General features: G+C 45.2%; 1 protein-coding gene across 4 annotated transcripts in view; it reads left to right on the top strand.

Moving 5' to 3' along the window:
- The window catches only part of sez6b (seizure related 6 homolog b), a 1,259,716-nt gene that overhangs the window by 597,528 nt on the left and 642,590 nt on the right, over positions 1-19,598 (top strand). For all 4 annotated transcript variants that reach the window (XM_072469583.1, XM_072469584.1, XM_072469582.1 and 1 more), the window contains exon 3: positions 15,744-15,877. In XM_072469583.1, coding sequence (XP_072325684.1) covers positions 15,744-15,877 — 134 coding nt within the window. The remainder of the gene's footprint in view (positions 1-15,743; positions 15,878-19,598) is intronic.

Here is a 19,598-nt window from a genome sequence, read left to right as displayed (position 1 = left end):
TAGACGCTGGGGACTCTTGCGCTACCTACCCAGATCACTTAGACTACATGCATGTGGTGTGGTGTGACCACCTCCCGAATCATGCTATCCACCTAGTTCTCTGTGCACAGCTGTAATTCCAGCCACCACTCAAATTCGAAAAGCTAGCGAACATGCTTCTACAACTTGTAGCATTTCATGCAGATATATTTGTCTAGGACACCGTGCATCCATGGCTTCCCACATACTGCAGGATGTGCATTCCACTCTGCTGAACAGACCTACCATAACGTTCGATTCATTGCAATGAGAATAAGTAGAATAACTTGCCAATCAACCTCTTCTCCTATTAGCAAGATAAGAGCCAGCTACTGGAGGCTGCAGAAAGGTGAAAATGATAAGCTCCTTCCCTCTTCACCAAACTCCCTCCCTCACCAAACTCCAACTTAAGCTCTTTAATGCAACCCACAGCAGCACTGAAAATGGCCTTTTTTTATGTTCACTGATTCAAGATTCTGAAAACCAGTTTACTAACAATAATAATCTTTATTAATGTCGCAAGTAGGTTCACGTTAACACTGCAATGAAGTACTGTGAAAATCCCCTAGTCGCCACACTATGGTGCATGTTCGGGTACATTGAGGGAGAATTCAGAATGTGCAATTCACCTAACAAACTCATCTTTTGGGACTTGTGGGAGGAAACCGGAGCACCCGGAGGAGCCCACACGGACACAGGAAGAATGTGCAGACTCCGGACAGACAATGACCCAAGCCGGGAATCGAACCCCGGACCCTGGCGCTGTGAAGCCACAGTGCGAACCACTGTGCTACTTTAAGCCAGTAATCTAATTAACTAGCTGCTCAGTGAGCCTGTATAACTTTTGTTTTAAAGCTGGAATAAAGCTCAATGTCTCTGAACCCAAAGAGCAACTTTTAGTTTATTGCTATATTAAAGAAAAGACGAGACCTTCGATAGAAATGAACCCTTAAATTAGGTTAATCCTTAAAGTTTCCTCACTCGCCAAACTCCAACTTTAGCACTCCAAAGCAGTACTCCCATGCAGGCAAAAGCGACAGTCTTCCCTTATATTTTTGGTTTCACATATATTTTTAGGAATTCGGTATTAGGTTGCAATTTTACTTCATGCTGACAGTTGAAGGTGCGACTTTAGCAGTTGTGCACACAGCACATTTTATAGCCTTGATTTAGCAAGGGCTCCAACGCTGGTACAAAAGTGATTTTTGCATCCTGTTGGCAGGTGTGCAATTTTTATGTAGGCAATTACAGGTGGTGGGGCGGGGGGTGGGGGGGTTGTTGGAAATGAGGCTGTGCTACTGCCATGTGCGGTGACAATTTAAAGACAGGCAGACCTGTATAGATAAAGTGCCTTTCCACACCTCAGGCCATCTCAGACCTAAACACCGTGCAGGGTGGAGGCAAGAATAGTTGATGAGTAGATGTCGAATGTGGATGTCATGGGATGTTGCCTACATCAGAAAGCCTCTTATACATGGTTTCTACTGGAGGTTGAAAGAAAAATGTATTTTAATGACCTGCTAGCTAGCAAGTGAATTAAAATGTATTTCAGTACAATTCTTGTTTTAAAAATATGCCCACGTACAAGGCCGATCAGTAGATTAGTTGCCTCATTGCTTCCACAAAGCCCCAGATCGAATTTATGGCCATCCTGTAAACTATGGGACAACATCTAACATCAAAAATTATATTTTATGGTCACCCACCTCCTGCCCATAAGGCCCGTGGTAGCTAGCATCTGTAATAAAATGCTAACTCCTTTTGAAGGAATTATTTTCATTTGTTTAAATATTTTCCCCAAATGTTTAATATCGTCCTGGTGTTTGAGCGACCTGCTGTTCAGCTTTTGCAAATTGTAATTCATATAACTTATCAAGCTGTTCCAAAGGCCTTTCATGTTGTGAAATAATAAGGATGATGTTCATGTGTAATATTCTGCCCCTTGCCACACATATATTTCATTGAATATGGCACAATGAAGCTGTAATGTCGGGTTAATGAATAAAAGCAGGGCTTCTGCACGAGATGAACATATAATTACAATACACGATGAGCTGATTGTATTTATTTCTTCCCAGGGTATTAATGGAATGACCAGCATTTTTTGCCCATCACTGATTGTTGTTGAGGAGATGATGATGAGCTGCCTTTAGTGACTCGTTTGGTCGTCTCACAGAGCAGTTAAAAGTCAGCCACATTAGGCCTGTACTCATTGGAGTTTAGAAGAACGAGAGGCGACCTTATTGAGACATGTAGAATTCTCAGAGGGCTTGACAGGGTAAATGCTGAGAGGTTGTTTCCCCTTGTGGGAGAGTGTCGGGCCAGAAGGCATAATCTCAGAGTAAGGGGTCACTCATTTAAGACAGAGATCAAGAGGAATTTATTCTCTCAGAGGGTCGTGAATCTGTGGAATTCTTTACTGCAGAGAACTGCAGAGGTTGGGTCGTTCAAGGCTATAAAAATATACATTATTTAAAAAAATTTATGAAAGTACATTCCAAAACATTTCAAAGAGGACATTGCAGAGAGTGCAGTAAATAGTAATATACGTGATATTCACTATATACATTAAATGCAAGCATTCAGCCCGAGGGCTTGCCACAGTTTCCAGCCCTTCAGTATATTGTACTGAGACCATGCTAGGTAAGGCCAGCAGGTCTTCTTCCTTAACGAACATTATTAGTGAACCCGTTGGATTTTTACAGTAATCTAACAGCTTTTTGGGGGCCGTTCCTGACAGTAGCATGTTATTCCAGATTTATTTGATTGACTGATAATTACCCGTAATCTATGAGAGGCCATAGGCATCTCTCTCCATTAACAAGAGACAATTGGACATGTAGCATGAAGGGCACCACTCCACATCAAACGTGGGGCAAGACCAGGAAGCAGGCCTCCCTGAACAACCTAAGCTGATGCAGAGATTGAGTGCACATTGTTGTCATAATTCTGCATCACACTCCCAGCCATTTAACTAACGTAAATTGACTGAATTCAATCACAAACTGCTCTGGTGCAATTTCAGCTCTCAACATCAGACCTTGGGACTCCAAGCCTTGGGAATATTAGTCCAGTAACATAATTACTGTGCCACTGCACCATTAATTTAATCATCTCATTTGGAGATGTTGTGAGCCCACGACTCTCAAAAGAATCATAATTTGTGTTGTAGATGGAGGCAAAGACTCCACGAGAGGCCAGGCTGTCAGGGCACAACTCACTTTATTCCACACTAGCCACAATAATCACTCCTCTCCTCTCCCTGCAGGGTCTCCTTCCTTGAACTGCTTCCAGGTCGGGGTTTATATCCTGTGGGGAGTTCCTCCAATAGGAGGAAGCACCCCCTAGTCATCTGAATAGCTCATACTCTGAGGTATAGAAGGGGAATCGGATGCTACCAGGACTTAATGGTCTGAGCTATAAGGAGAGGCTGGATAGGCTGGGACTTTTTCCCCTGGAGCATACGAGGCTGAGGGGTGATTTTATAGAGGTTTATAAAATAATGAGGGGCATAGACAAGGTAGATAGTCAACATCTTTTCCCAAAAGTAGAGGAGTCTAGAACTAGAGGGCATAGGTTTAAGGTGAGAGGGGAGAGATACAAAAGAGACCAGAGGGGAAATTTCTTCACACAGAGTGTGAGCATCTGGAATGAGCTGCCAGAGGCAGTGGTAGAGGCAGGTATAATTTTTTCCTTTTAAAAAAACAGTTGGACAGTTACACTGGCAGGGTGGATATAGAGGGATATGGGCCAAATGCGGACAAGTGGGACTAGCTTAGTGATAGAAATTGGGCGGCATGGACAAGCTGGGCCGAAGGGCCTGTTTCCATGCTGTAAACACCTATGACTCTATGACAAGTTTGTGTCCGTGTCGGGAGTCGTAACAATAAGAAACAAGACGACAACAGTGAATGGGCAAATTAGAGTTTTTAATGTTTTTGACTCAGGCCTGAGTGCACAAAAACAGCAACTTCTTGAAATAAATGCTCATCACACTAACTACTAATAGTTCTAGTGTGGAGATGCACATTCTGGGCTGTATTTGGTGACCTTAAGGTACTCAAAGTACTCAGCTCATCTTACACTTCAATTAGATCCAGCAGAATGCCTGCTTTTATGTAGAACACCCACAATATACATTCTGCACTTTTATGATTAAGACTGGTATTTATTTAAGACCACTGACCTCCAATGAACTTTTAGTGTCAGAAGAAAAAATGACATTCAAATCTATTTGTCCCTCTCACTGTCCTCATAGCCACCGAGGTAAATGTAAATCCTTGTGACCTGTAACTTGCAAGGATTCAGGCCGTCAGGAAGAATACGGCACAGAGAAGTCTGATTTGTATAACATAGTGCAAGGGGTTTATATACAGACAGGTTACAATGGTGAACTCGCCAAAAGCCTGCAAAATGCTCTGGTGTTGTAATTGTCTAACACGTGACATTACACCAGCCAATGATGTTACTCTGATACATACCACCCCTCTTTACTCCTTTAGTGTCCCCGACATTTTTACGTAATCAAACACTTTAACACAGATCTAACACTTTATGCCGTAACTAACATTGTTATGTTACGGATATATATGTACATTAGTGAGAAAGTCTCTTGGGTGAATGTCTGATGTTCAGGAGCTTGGCTGTTGGGGGTACTAGGAGAGTCTTCCTGTACACTGGTTGGTGTTACATCTGACTAAACCAACTCAGAGACTGCCTCTGATTGTGTGGGTGACTCTGTCTCAACAGATTCTGTAATTTTGGCAGTCGTCCTGAAGTCGGGAATTTCATTGTCCGTACTCTCTGTGGTGTAAACACCTGATACAGATTCTGCGCTCTCACTACGTGCAGACAGTAATTGGTCAGCGTGCCGACACCAAATTCGTTTTTCATCAAATTGTACAGTATATGAAATCGGACCCGTTTTGGCTCATAGAGTTGCTGGAGTCCACTTTATGTCTGAGGTGAATTTTCTCGCAAGAACACGTTTCCCCCGGGAAAGAATCTGCTTTTGGAATGTTGTTCCCTTCAAGCCACTGGCCTCTGATGTTGTTGCCTGACTACCTTTGAAGTTGAAGGGGGGAGTCAAAAGATCGAGCTGTGCCTAGTTTCCTTTGTAACATCAGTAAAGCCGGTGAGCTTTGAGTTGTTGAATGCAGTGTTTCTGTATGTCATTAGAAAGCTATTGACACGTGTAGGTAGAGAGCCTTTATCCCTCGAAAATTTCACTGCATACTTGAGCGATTGTACGAAACATCCAGCTAAACCATTGATAGCTGGATAGTTGAGGGGCAGATTTTATAAGGCGGATGCAACACCCCTTCAGTTGGTCCTCGAATTCAGATGATGTGAACTAGGTACCGTCCTCACTCATGAGTTGTCCAGGTTGCCCGAATCTTGCAAATACCTTGTCAAGCCTTTCTGTGGTCTGTTCTGTGCTTGTCGTTTTAATAATGGCAACTTCCAGCCACTTTGAACGCCTGTCAAACATGACCAAAACCATTTGTCCTTCGACTGGTCCCGCATCTTTGCCATGGCCTGGAAGGCCATTTCCATGGATGCAACAGCTGTAGTGGAAGTACATTTCTCAACGCAGCGCATGATTGGGATAACCCCACCTTCTCCTCTATTCGGGCATCCAACCCGAGCCACCAGAACTAGCTTCTTGCCAACACCTTCATTCTAACCACACTGGGATAGCCCTCGTACATCTGTGCCAGGATTCTACTCTGTAGGCACAATGGAATGATTACTCTTAATAACCCACAACAATACCCCATTTTGTACTGTCAGCTCAAGATGCCTGGTAAGATAGGATTTAAGATCTTATGCCACAGATACAGTACTCTATATGTAACCCTTAATAACTTTCCTAACAATATCCATAAGCCAAACACCCTTTTTAACAAAGCAGTAGGTATAAATTCTTTACACAGGACAGTTATCACTTTTAAATTATCAAATGATCTGGCCACCTTTTAACATACAGCGAGAGAGAGACAAAATGATCCTTCCTTGTCTGAATTCAGCTTTCAACTCCCTAAAATGAAAGTCAAACACAAAGCCACAAACAGCTTCCAGCTCAAAACGAAAGTAAAAGCCAGAGACACAACCCAGCTCCACCCACACAATGGCATCACTGCAGCTATTTGATAAACACCCATTTCTTAAAGGTACACTCCCATGACAGGGAAATAAATCTGTCATCCTCACCTCACAGGCCTACTTGTGGCTCCAGACACAGTAATGGATTAGCTCTTAAATGCTCTCTTGAATTGGCCTAGCAATTCTCTCAGTTGTAACTAATCAGCTACAGAAAAGTCTATACAAAGTGAAAAAGTGAAACCGGATGCACCATCTGATATCGATCTAGGCAGTGGAAACAAAAATGACACACCCAGCCGTGTCGACCTTGCAAAGTCTTCCTTACTAAGAAATTAGGGTTTAAGCCAAAATTGGCAGGGCTGTCTCAGACTAGTCAAGCAACATCCTGACATAGTCATACTCACGGAATCAGACCTTACAGATAATGTCCCAGGCACAGCCATCATCATTGCTGAACATGTCCTGTCCCATCAGAAGGACAGTCCCAGCAGAGCTGGCGGCACAGCGGTATACAATCGGGAGGGAGCCACTCTGGGAGACCTCAACATTGGCTCCAGACCTCATGGAATAGAACATAGAAAATACAGCACAGAACAGGCCCTTCAGCCCACGATGTTGTGCCGAACCTTTGTCCTAGATTAATCATAGATTATCATTGAATTTACAGTGCAGAATGAGGCCATTCGGCCCCTCGAGTCCGCACCGGCCCTTGTAAAGAGCACCCTACCCAAGGTCAACACCTCCACCCAACACCAAGGGCAATTTTGGACACCAAGGGCAATTTATCATGGCCAATCCGCCTAACCTGCACATCATTGGACTGTGGGAGGAAATCGGAGCACCCGGAGGAAACCCACGCAGAGACGGGGAGGATGTGCAGACTCCGCACACAGTGACCCAAGCCGGAATCGAACCTGGGACCCTGGAGCTGTGAAGCAATTGTGCTATCTACAATGCTACCGTGCTGCCCTTAAGAACAAATAAATCTACACTATATAATTTTACCGTAATCCATGTACCTATCCAATAGCTGCTTGAAGGTCCCTAATGTTTCCGACTCAACTACTTCCACAGGCAGTGCATTCCATGCCCCCACTACTCTTTGGGTAAAGAACCTACCTCTGACATCCCTCCTATATCTTCCACATTTCACCTTAAATTTATGTCCCCTTGTAATGGTTTGTTCCACCCGGGGAAAAAGTCTCTGACTGTCTACTCTATCTATTCCCCTGATCACCTCTATCAAGTCGCCCCTCATCCTTCTCCGTTCTAATGAGAAAAGGCCTAGCACCCTCAACCTTTCCTCGTAAAACCTACTCTCCATTCCAGGCAACATCCTGGTAAATCTCCTTTGCACCTTTTCCAAAGCTTCCACATCCTTCCTAAAATGAGGCGACCAGAACTGTACACAGTACTCCAAATGTGGCCTTACCAAAGTATTGTACAGCTGCATCATCACCTCACGGCTCTTAAATTCAATCCCTCTGTTAATGAACGCGAGCACACCATAGGCCTTCTTCACAGCTCTATCCACTTGAGTGGCAACTTTCAAAGATGTATGAACAAAGAACCCAAGATCTCTCTGCTCCTCCACATTGCCAAGAACTCTACCGTTAACCCTGTATTCCGCATTCGTATTTGTCCTTCCAAAATGGACAGCCTCACACTTTTCAGGGTTAAACTCCATCTGCCACTTCTCAGCCCAGCTCTGCATCCTATCTATGTCTCTTTGCAGCCGACAACAGCCCTCCTTACTATCCACAACTCCACCAATCTTCGTATCGTCTGCAAATTTACTGACCCACCCTTCAACTCCCTCATCCAAGTCATTAATGAAAATCACAAACAGCAGAGGACCCAGAACTGATCCCTACGGTACGCCACTGGTAACTGGGATCCAGGCTGAATATTTACCATCCACCACCACTCTCTGACTTCTATCGGTTAGCCAGTTCATTATCCAACTGGCCAAATTTCCCACTATCCCATGCCTCCTTACTTTCTGCAGAAGCCTACCATGAGGAACCTTATCAAATGCCTTACTAAAATCCATGTACACTACATCCACTGCTTTACCTTCATCCACATGCTTGGTCACCTCCTCAAAGAATTCAATAAGACTTGTAAGGCAAGACATACCCCTCACAAATCCGTGTTGACTATCCCTAATCAAGCAATGTCTTTCCAGATGCTCAGAAATCCGATCCTTCAGTACCCTTTCCATTACTTTGCCTACCACCGAAGTAAGACTAACTAGTCCCTTTTTTGAACAGGGGCACGACATTCGCCACTCTCCAATCCCCTGGTACCACCCCTGTTGACAGTGAGGACGAAAAGATCATTGCCAACGGCTCTACAATTTCATCTCTTGCTTCCCATAGAATCCTTGGATATATCCCGTCAGGCCCGGGGGATTTGTCTCTCCTCAAGTTTCTCAAAATGCCCAACATATCTTCCTTCCTAACAAGTATTTCCTCGAGCTTACCAATCTGTTTCACACTGTCCTCTCCAACAATATGGCCCCTCTCATTTGTAAATACAGAAGAAAAGTACTCGTTCAAGACCTCTCCTATCTCTTCAGACTCAATACACAATCTCCCGCTACTGTCCTTGATCAGACCTACCCTCGCTCTAGTCATTCTCATATTTCTCACATATGTGTAAAAGGCCTTGGGGTTTTCCTTGATCTTACCCGCCAAAGATTGTTCATGCCCACTCTTAGCTCTCCTAATCCCTTTCTTCAGTTCCCTCCTGGCTATCTTGTATCCCTCCAACGCCCTGTCTGAACCTTGTTTCCTCAGCCTTACATAAGTCTCCTTTTTCCTCTTAACAAGACATTCAACCTCTCTTGTCAACCATGGTTCCCTCACTCGACCATCTCTTCCCTGCCTGACAGGGACATACATATCAAGGTCACGTAGTACCTGTTCCTTGAACAAGTTCCACATTTCACTTGTGTCCTTCCCTGACAGCCTATGTTCCCAACTTATGCACTTCAATTCTTGTCTGACAACATCGTATTTACCCTTCCCCCAATTGTAAACCTTGCCCTGTTGCATGCACCTATCCCTCTCCATTACTAAAGTGAAAGTCACAGAATTGTGGTTACTATCTCCAAAATGCTCCCTCATTAATAAATCTATCACTTGCCCTGGTTCATTACCAAGTACTAAATCCAATATTGCCCCTCCTCTGGTCGGACAATCTACATACCGTGTTAGAAAAGCTTCCTGGACACACTGCACAAACACCACCCCATCCAAACTATTTGATCTAAAGAGTTTCCACTCAATATTTGGGAAGTTAAAGTCACCCATGACTACTACCCTGTGACTTCTGCACCTTTCCAAAATCTGTTTCCCAATCTGTTCCTCCACATCTCTGCTAGTATTGGGGGGCCTATAGAAAACTCCTAACAAGGTGACTGCTCCTTTCCTATTTCTGACTTCAACCCATACTACCTCAGTAGGCTGATACTCCTCGAACTGCCTTTCTGCAGCTGTTATACTATCTCTAATTAACAATGCCACCCCCCACCTCTTTTACCACCCTGCGTAATCTTATTGAAACATCTATAACCAGGGACCTCCAACAACCATTTCTGCCCCATTTCTATCCAAGTTTCCGTGATGGCCACCACATCGTAGTCCCAAGTACCGATCCATGCCTTAAGTTCACCCACCTTAATCCTGATGCTTCGTGCATTGAAGTATACGCACTTCAACCCATCTCCGTGCCTGCAAGTACTCTCGTTTGTCAGTGTTCCCTTCCCCACTGCCTCGTTACACGCTTTGGCGTCCTGAATATCGGCTACCTTAGTTGCTGGACTACAAATCCGGTTCCCATTCCCCTGCCAAATTAGTTTAAACCCTCCCGAAGAGTACTAGAAAACCTCCCTCCCAGGATATTGGTGGCCCTCTGGTTCAGATGCAACCCGTCCTGCTTGTACAGGTCCCACCTTCCCCAGAATGCGCTCCAATTATCCAAATACCTGAAGGCCTCCCTCCTACACCATTCCTGCAGCCACGTGTTCAGCTGCACTCTCTCCCTATTTCTATCCTCGCTATCACGTGGCACCGGCAACAAACCAGAGATGACAACTCGGTCTGTCCTGGCTTTTAACTTCCAGCCTAACTCCCTAAACTTGTTTATTACCTCCACACCCCTTTTCCTACCTATGTCGTTGGTACCAATGTGCACCACGACTTCTGGCTGCTCCCCCTCCATCTTAAGGATCCTGAAGACACGCTCCGAGACATCCCTGGGCCTGGCACCCGGGAGGCAACATACCTTCCGGGAGTCTCGCTCGCGACCACAGAATCTCCTATCTGTTCCCCTAACCATTGAATCTCCTACAACTATTGCTTTTCTATTCTTTCCCCTTCCCTCCTGAGCCCCAGAGCCAGACTCAGTGCCAGAGACCTGGCCGCTAGGGCCTTCCCCCGGTAGGTCATCCCCCCCAACAGCATCCAAAACGGTATACTTGTTTTGAAGGGGAACAGCCACGAGGGATCCCTGCACTGTCTGCCTGTTTGTTTTTTTCCCCCTGACTGTAACCCAGCTATTCTTGTCCTGTACCTTGAGTGTGGTTACCTCCCTATAACTCTTCTCAATCACCCCCTCTGCCTCCCGGATGATCCGAAGTTCATCCAGCTTCAGCTCCAGTTCCCTAACACGGTCTTTGAGGAGCTGAAGTTGGGTGCACTTCCTGCAGGTATAGTCAGCGGGGACACCGGGGGTATCCCTCACCACCCACATCCTACAGGAGGAGTATGCAACTGGCCTAGCCTCCATCCCCTCTAACCTGACAGAATATAGCTGCCCTGTGGACCAACTGGACCTCCGCCCTCCGACTCTGCTCCCAGTCAGCTACACTTTCTGTAAACTCCTGGCTCTCTTCTCACTCTTTGCAGAAATGTCGGAAACAAAATGAAAGGAGCACCTTACTCCCTCCTCACCTAACTCCCTCGGTCAGCAAACTCTTACTGTAGCACTCAAATGCACCAAATTCAGCACTCCCTCAGTCACCAAACTCTTACTATAGCACTCAAATGCACCAAATTCAGCACTCCCTCAGTCACCAAACTCTTACTATAGCACTCAAATGCACCAAATTCAGCACTCAGTGCAAACAAAGTCTGCACTGTAGGGGATCACTTCTATACTGTGAATCTAGCCCCTGAAAACTGGCCTAATCCAATTAACTAATTAACAAGCTCCAGCTGCAAGTGCCTACAAGTAGAAGCTTTGTTTAAAGCTGATTGAAAATGGAATCTCATGACATTGGCTCAAACAGGGACAAGTAAACCTGTTGATTATCCTGCTGAATATCACTTACCACAAGCACACACAACCCCCACCCCCTCCCCCACCACCACCACCACCCCACCCCACCCCCCTCAGCTGATGAATCAGTGTTTCTCAATGTTAACCACCACTTGGAGGAAACACGGAGAGTGGCATGGGCACAGAATGTACTCTGGTGTCTTCAATGTCTATCACCAGGCATGGCTCTGTAACACAACCGTTGGTCGAGTCCGAAAGGACATAGCTGCTAGACTGGATCTGTGGCAGGTTTTGAGGGAACCAGCAAGAAGGAAAAACCTACTTGAGGTCATCCTCACTAATCTACCAATCGCAGATGCATGTCCATGACAGTATCGATAAGTGTGACCGGCACACAGTCTTTATGGAGATGAAGTCCTGTATCAAATAGAGGGTGCTCTCCATTATGTTGTGGGGTAGATCAACCATCATAAATTTGAGCAACTAGGCGCTGTGGACCATCATAATTGTACTCAGCCACAATCTGTAACCTCTGGCCCGAGATATCCCCCACTCTACCATTACCACCAAGACAGGGGATCAACCCTGGCTCAATTAAGAGTGTAGGAGGGCATGTCAGGAGCAATAGCAAGTATACCTACTATTACGGCCAGGGTTTAGAGAACCCCAAAGTGTATCATAGTGTTGACCTGACCCAGATTCTATAGATTTTGGTTATGGGGAGCACAAGGGTGTGATGCAACAGAGATCTAAAGTACTTTTAAAACAAAACAATGTTTCTTATATGAATCCAGTTAACATTTTATAAACACACAGTAAACATCTTGGCAACTATCAACTCAAATACTTCCCCCAAAGAATACAATACTCTATAAGTAACCCTTAATCTTTCCTAGCAACATCCATAAGACAAATACCCTCTTTAACACAGACAGCAGATTTAAATTCTCTACTGAGAGCAGTTATCACTTTTAAATTAGCAAGTGATCTGAAGACATTCTTTTCATGCAGAGTGAGGTCAAAATTACACCTTGTTTGGATGGAAGCAGCTCCAACTCTGAAAACGAAACTAAACACACGCTATAGCTGCCAGCTCAAAAACAAAAGTAAAGCAGACAAACAACCCAGCTCCACCCACACGTTGACATCACTGCAGCTATTTGATAAACACCCATTTCTTAATGATACATCCACTACAGCTATTTGATAAACACCCATTTCTTAAAGGTACTCTCACATGACACCTTCGAATGAAGTGTCAACCTGGTGAAGCAACAATACAGGAGGACTATTTGTGTGCTAAACAGCAGAAGCAGCCTGTGATGGATAGAGCGAAACAATCCCACAACCAACAGATCAGCTCAAAGCTCTGCAGTCCTGCTACACTCAGCCGTAAAGGGTGATGCACAATAAACAACTAACCGGAGGGGGATGTTCCACAAATATCCCCATCCTCAATAGTGGGGGAGCCTAGCACATCAGAGCAAAAGACGAAGCAAGCATTTGCAACAATCTTAGCCAAGTCAAATTGCTCCTTGTGACATTAAAAAACAGCTGAAGGTACTGGATACTGCAAAGGCTATAGCCCCTGACAACATTCTGACAATAGACTTGTGCTCCAGAACTAGTCTAGTCCCAGCCAAGCTGTTCCAGTACAGCTACAATGCCAGCATCTATCCAACAATGGGGAAAATTACCGAGGTGTGTCCTGTCCACAAAAAGTAGGACAAATCCAACCCAAACAATTATCGTCCCCATCAGTCTACTCTCAATCATCAGCACTGTGATGGAAAATGTCATCGACAGTGCTATCAAACAACACTGAACCTGCTCATGGATGCTCAATTTGGGTTCCGCCATGATCACTCAGCTCCTGACCTCATTACTCCTCGGCGCAAACATAGATTAAAGAGCTAAACTCCGGAGATGAAGTGAGAGTGATTGCAATTAACATCAAGGCAGCATTTGACCAAGTGTAACCCAAGCAAATCTGGAGTCAGTGAGAAGCAGGGGAAGGCTCTTCGTTGCCTGGAGTCATACATGGCACAAAGGATGATGGCTGCGGTTATTGGAGGTCAATCATCTCGGTCATGCAGGAGTTCATCAGGGTAGTGCCCTAGGCCCAAGCATGATCAGTTGCTTTATCAATGACCTTCTTTCCATCATAAGATCAGAAGTGGTGATGTTTGCTGATGATTGCACAATGATTATCATTATTTGCAACTCCTCAAGCAGTCCAAATCCATATGGAGCAAGGCCTGGACAATGTCCAGGCTTGGGCCGATAAGTGGCAAGTAGCATTCATGCCACACAAGTGCCAGGTAATCACTATCTCCAACAAGGGAAAGTCTAACCATTTCCCCCCCTTGACATTTAATGGAATTACAATCGTTGAATTCCCCCACTCTCAACATCGTGAGAGTTGCCATTGACCAGCAACTACCGTGTAAATACTGTGGTTACAAGAACTGGTCAGAGGCTGTGAATTCTGTGGTGGGTAACAAATTTCCCAGAGCCTGTCCACCATCTGCAAAGCACAAGTCAGGAGTACATTGGAATACTCTCCACCTGCCTGGATGAAACTCCAGCACTCCAGAATCTTGACACCATCCAGCCCACTTACATCAGAACCCCATCCGTCATCTTAAACATTCACTCCCTCCACTATTCACGCACAGTGGCAGCTGTGTGTGCCATCTACAAGACACACTGCAGAACCTCGCCCAGGCTCATTTGCTAGCACCTTTAGCACCTTCCGAACTCATGACCACTACCATTTAGAAGGACAAGGTGGCAGGTGCATGGAAACACCACGACCTACAAGTTCCCCTCCAAGTCACACACCATCTTGACTTGAAAATATTATAGTGCTAGACTATCATATGAAATAATCGCAGGAGACCCAGGTACAGAATGATTGTTTATTAGCTAATGTGTCAGGAGAGCACAACCTCAAAGAAGGATCTCTGGAGCTGACTCTACCCAACTGAAGAAACAAGCGATATTTATACATTGTCAGTCACGTAGACAAAGACATTATTTACATTTGAACGTTGTCTGGTTCAAAATTTAGATTTATTAAGTTACAGGTGTTCACCCAGGCAGCATGACTATTTTATATCCTTATTTTTCTGTGACTCTTTCCCTAATCTCTTTCCTTGTTGCTAACATTGTTGGTTGTGTCTGCGTCTCTGGGTCTTAGAAAAACCACATTAGATTGGTGTGGTAGTATGTATTGGGGGTCATGTGGGACTGGAAGCCCTAATGTCATTGGCTGACAGATCCCGGGTCCTGGTTGGCCGTTGACCTCAAGCTCCGCCCTGAAGGCGGAGTATAAGAAGCCGGAGTCTTCCCCCGCAGGCCAGTTTACTATCGAGCTGCGGGGGAACAGACACGCTTAATAAAGCCTCATCGACTTCACTCTATTCGTCTCATGGAGCCTTTGTGCGCTAGAATTGGAAAACATGATATTGACCCTTCTTATTGCTGAGGTCACTGAAGAACCAGTTAGACTGAAAAACATGTTGTTGAGGGTCTTGCAGGTGGTGTTTATCACTACGTAAGCATTCAATTAGCATAATTTGTGTTTTTTGGGCAGATCCACATGTTACTGGTTGGTATCTTTATCCAGACTGTGGCATTTTCTTCCACTGTTCTAATATGTTATACTGCACTATTTACATTCAAAAACATCCCTAAGACCCTCTTAATAGACTATAATTATTGATTGCCCTAATAAATTGTGGTAATTAAACCCTATTCATTGGTTCCCCTCTTACAGAAATATATTGCCGTTCCTTCGCTGTCGCTGAATCAAAATCATGGAACTCCCTCCTTAACAGCACAGAGGGTGTACCTACACCACATGGACATCAACTGCTCAAGAAGGCAGCTCATCACTACCTTCTTGTGGGCATTAAAATGCTGGCCTGGCCAGCGACACCCAAGTCCCATGATCAAATTTTAAAAAGAATTTTTAAAAAGACACTCATAATTGCCTGTAAGAGATAAAGGCCAAACCGAGGAAACATTCCGTGCAATCTGATGTCAATGCTTTGGATGGTTTGAAATGTCCCGTGGGACTGTTCCATGTTTAAGGGTGTGAGAAAATAAGGCAACACTACCAAGCCAGCGATGTGAAAACTGATACATCACAGACTGAGATGCACAACAGCAGTTTACTGCAGTCAATGGAGACAAAACATCTTTATTGATCTGAACAGCAAACCCTTTCAAGGAGTCAATTTTGTGCAGAATAGAAAGTGAAATGGGATCAAGGGAGACCCAGACTCTGTTTTGCAACTGCTAATTCCTTTGTCTGTTTTCCTTTGCAGCTCCTTGCAGTTTAAATTTCACAGACTTTGAGGGATACATTGAGTCTCCAGAATACCCCAGTCACCTGTACTACAGCAACTTGGATTGCATCTATACCATCACAGTCTATAGAGGATATGGAGTGGAACTTCAGGTCAGTGCTTTGTGATCCTGTGCCAATTAATGAGGCTTATTAAAGCTGATAACCTGATCTTGTAAAGGAAAGACAACATAGTTACTGATCCTAAACGGTTCAAGTGGCCATATGTTTTGGTCTTTTTTAAAGTGTTTCCATTTGTTGCTCCTTATACATCACATTAAACATTCACTCCCTCCGCCACCGATGCACAGTGTCAACAGAGTGTACCATCTACAAGACGCACTGCAGAAACTCACCAAGGCACTCATCGACAGCACCTTCCAAACCCGTGAGGTGCGAGCCTCTGTTCTTTAAATGCAAGCCCAAGGGTTGTCAATAGCCGCTAAGATATTTTCACCCGACAGTGGAAGAGTGGCTGAAACAAATGTTAAGCAGCATAACCAAAGGAAAACATGAACAGAAAAAGGTCACATTTCTTCCCTCTTCAGGTCTCTCCCTCTATACCTCAGGATTTATTAATTTCTCCCTTTAAACCCCCTTTAAGAACATAAGAACTAGGAGCAGGAGAAGGCCATCTGGCCCCTCGAGTCTTCTCCGCCATTCAACCAGACCATGGCTGATCTTTTGTGGACTCAGCTCCACTTTCCCGCCCGAACACCATAACCCTTTATTCCTTTATTCTTAAAAACACTATCTATCTTTATCTTGATCAGAAACCCACCAATTTATTTTATCCCAGACATGCACCAATGGCAAAAGGCTGCCAGTCCAAAGATGTGCAAGTTAGGTGGATTGGCCAAGCTAAATTGCCCCTTAGTGTCCAACGGTTGGGTGGGTTGCAGGGATGGGGCGGAGGAGTGGGCCGAGGTGGGTTATTCTTTTGGAGGGTTGATGCAGAGTCAATGGGCCGAATGGCCTCCTTCTGCACAGTAGGGATCCTATGAGTGCTGTGGGGCAGTCACTTTTGAAAGTTGTCTGAGCATTTTGCATTTATGGGTGTGCCCAATATCCAACCATACGACATTGTGACCAAAGAACGTAACAACAGTATCCCCTTGTTATCAGTACTGACTACCTTTCTCTTGCACACATGTGTTATATTTGATATATGGCCAAAGTCCAGGTTTTATCTCCAGGATCTATAGTTCCTTCTGTTGTAGAAATTTTATTCACTTTGGGTAACAATGTTTGTACACCATTGTGAAGAAATCAATATACAGAGACACTGACTAAAAGATGGAGGTAAGATAATTGCAGGCCTTCTTCATGGAACTCCCAAAGAGTTTGGGGCCATTTTGTAATCATTGATTAGCCTAACCCATGAATATGATGTTTCTAAAGTTAGATATAATCTTCGACAAATACCATATTCGAATCAGTATTCTGTACTTAAAGCTGAATCAGTTTAGCTAAAAGATGCATTAATCTTTCCAGCACACTTTGCGTGCGTCATGTGAAAGCTAAATTTATAATCAACTTCAAACAAGCATCCAGACTATTGAAACACCAAGTGCCAGAAATTGGAAGTACTTATCCTGAGATTAGTGGCAGCTGATTTATTTTTTGAATGATTTATTGTGCAAATAATCTTTAATGAAGTCTGCCGCAATGCAGAGGAGTAGGCACAGTGGAGAGGCCAAAAGGATTGGACGAATCCTAGAAAGGGAAATTATTGCAGACCGATGGGGAAGAGCTGGGAGAGTGAGAACGATTGGGACTCTCTTTCAAAGAGCCAGCATCGGCACAATGTGCTGAATGGGTCCCTTCTGTTCTGCAAGGTTCCATGATTGTGGGGAAAAGACCAGAAGACATAGGAGCAAGAGGCTACTCGTCCCATTGCGTCTGCTCTGCCGCTCAATGAGATCATGACTGATCTGATGTGGTAATCCTCAGCTCCACTTTCCCGTCTTATCCCCTTAACCCTTGATTCCCTGACTGATCTAACTAAGATCTGTCTATCTGTGCCTTGAAAACTTAATGATTGGGTAAGTAAAATTTCCATCTGCGAGTTTATTACCTTTAGATTGTGGGATTTTTTACATTTAATTTTGCCAGTTAAACCATCAGTAAGAAAACGCTGGTGTTAATATAATGGGACAGTAGTACAAATTCTTGGGATCATTATCACCATTTCGCACCCTACATTTGGCAGCTGTACTTTAAGAATCTGGGGAGAAATTCTCCCCCAGCGGCGCGATGTCCGCCGACTGGCGCCAAAAATGGCGCCAATCAGACGGGCATCGTGCCGGCCCAAAGGTGCGGAATGCTCCGCATCTTTGGGGGCCGAGCCCCAACATTGAGGGGCTAGGCCGGCGCTGGAGGGATTTCCGCCCCGCCAGCTGGCGGAAATGGCGTTTGTTGCCCCGCCAGCTGGCGCGGAAATGCGGTGCATGCGCGGGAGCGTCAGCGGCCGCCGACAGTTTCCCACACATGCGCAGTGGGGAGAGCCTCTTCCACCTCCGCCATGGTGGAGGCCGTGGCGGAGGCGGAAGGGAAAGAGTGCCCCCACAGCACAGGCCCGCCCGCGGATCGGTGGGCCCCGATCGCGGGCCAGGCCACCGTGGGGGCACCCCCCAGGGTCAGATTGCCCCGCGCCCCCCCCAGGACCCTGGAGCCCGCCCACGCCGCCTGGTCCCGCCGGTAAATACCAGCTTTGATTTACGCCGGTGGGACAGGCAATTTCTGGGCGGGACTTTGGCCCATCCGGGCCAGAGAATTGAGCAGGGGGTCCCGCCAACTGGCGCGGCCCGATACCCGCCCCCGCCCAATCTCCGGTACCGGAGACTTCGGCGGGGGCGGGGGCGGGATTCACGGCGGCCAACGGCCATTCTCCGACCTGCTGGGGGGGTCGGAGAATGACGCCCCTGATCTTGTACGTTATCTTAGCTATGTGTTGGATCAACTAACAGCTTTGTAGGACACTGCACGATATCATGCAGTTACTCAAATATTATTGACCAGAGTGTACAGACTTTTAAAAAAGCACTTTGGAGTTGCATTTCATCAGAAATGTGCAGCATTGGAATTATTTGCATATACAGTGTAAATATTGGGTGTAAATGTGAAGACATTCCATTATGAGTAATTACTTCTTTTGGTGCAATGTTTATGGACAATCACAAGGTCTTTGAAGCAGCAAATTCTATTTGTCTGAAACATTTTATTCCCTTCTGGCTTGCCTGTCAATTGGAATTGAAACATAATGTACATAAACCCAAGCTTCAATTTACAGATACTCCTGGCCGGCAAAGCTTCCGCTCAGTGTAGACTGCCGAATTATAACATCATCAAGTATATTCCAAACCAGCTCCACTGTCTACCTCGAGGTTTTGCAGCTTCTTTACCGTACCAGGGCCTGCCCCGGTTGCTCCGGGCTGTTGCTTGTTTTCCATCTTACTCCATACTGCTGGGACTCGGAGCAATGCTGGAGGAAATTCTTCCTCACTTCTTACAGATTTTGATGAGAATGACATTCATGGAAAGTAATAGTTTGACGTGGATAGAACTTGTGTGATTTGATCTGTGATAGCACCACAATTTAATTTCTCCCTAAAAATGGCCCTCTTTTTGACATTTCAGATCAACCAGTTCACCTCCTACCTTAAACTTAGATACAGCTTAATTTGTGTAAACTTATTTTCCTGACAATCTAAATCCCAAACAGCTTTACCAGCATAGGATAGGACAGGGGAGTGGTCTGAGGTGGGGTGCTCTTTCGAAGGGTCAGTGTAGACTCGATGGGCCGAATGGCCTCCTACTGCACTGCTGGCATTTT

The sequence above is a fragment of the Scyliorhinus torazame genome, chromosome 12 (genome assembly GCF_047496885.1).
Source record: "Scyliorhinus torazame isolate Kashiwa2021f chromosome 12, sScyTor2.1, whole genome shotgun sequence".
NCBI lineage: Eukaryota > Metazoa > Chordata > Chondrichthyes > Carcharhiniformes > Scyliorhinidae > Scyliorhinus > Scyliorhinus torazame.
This window is presented reverse-complemented; position numbering and strand designations above follow the sequence as displayed.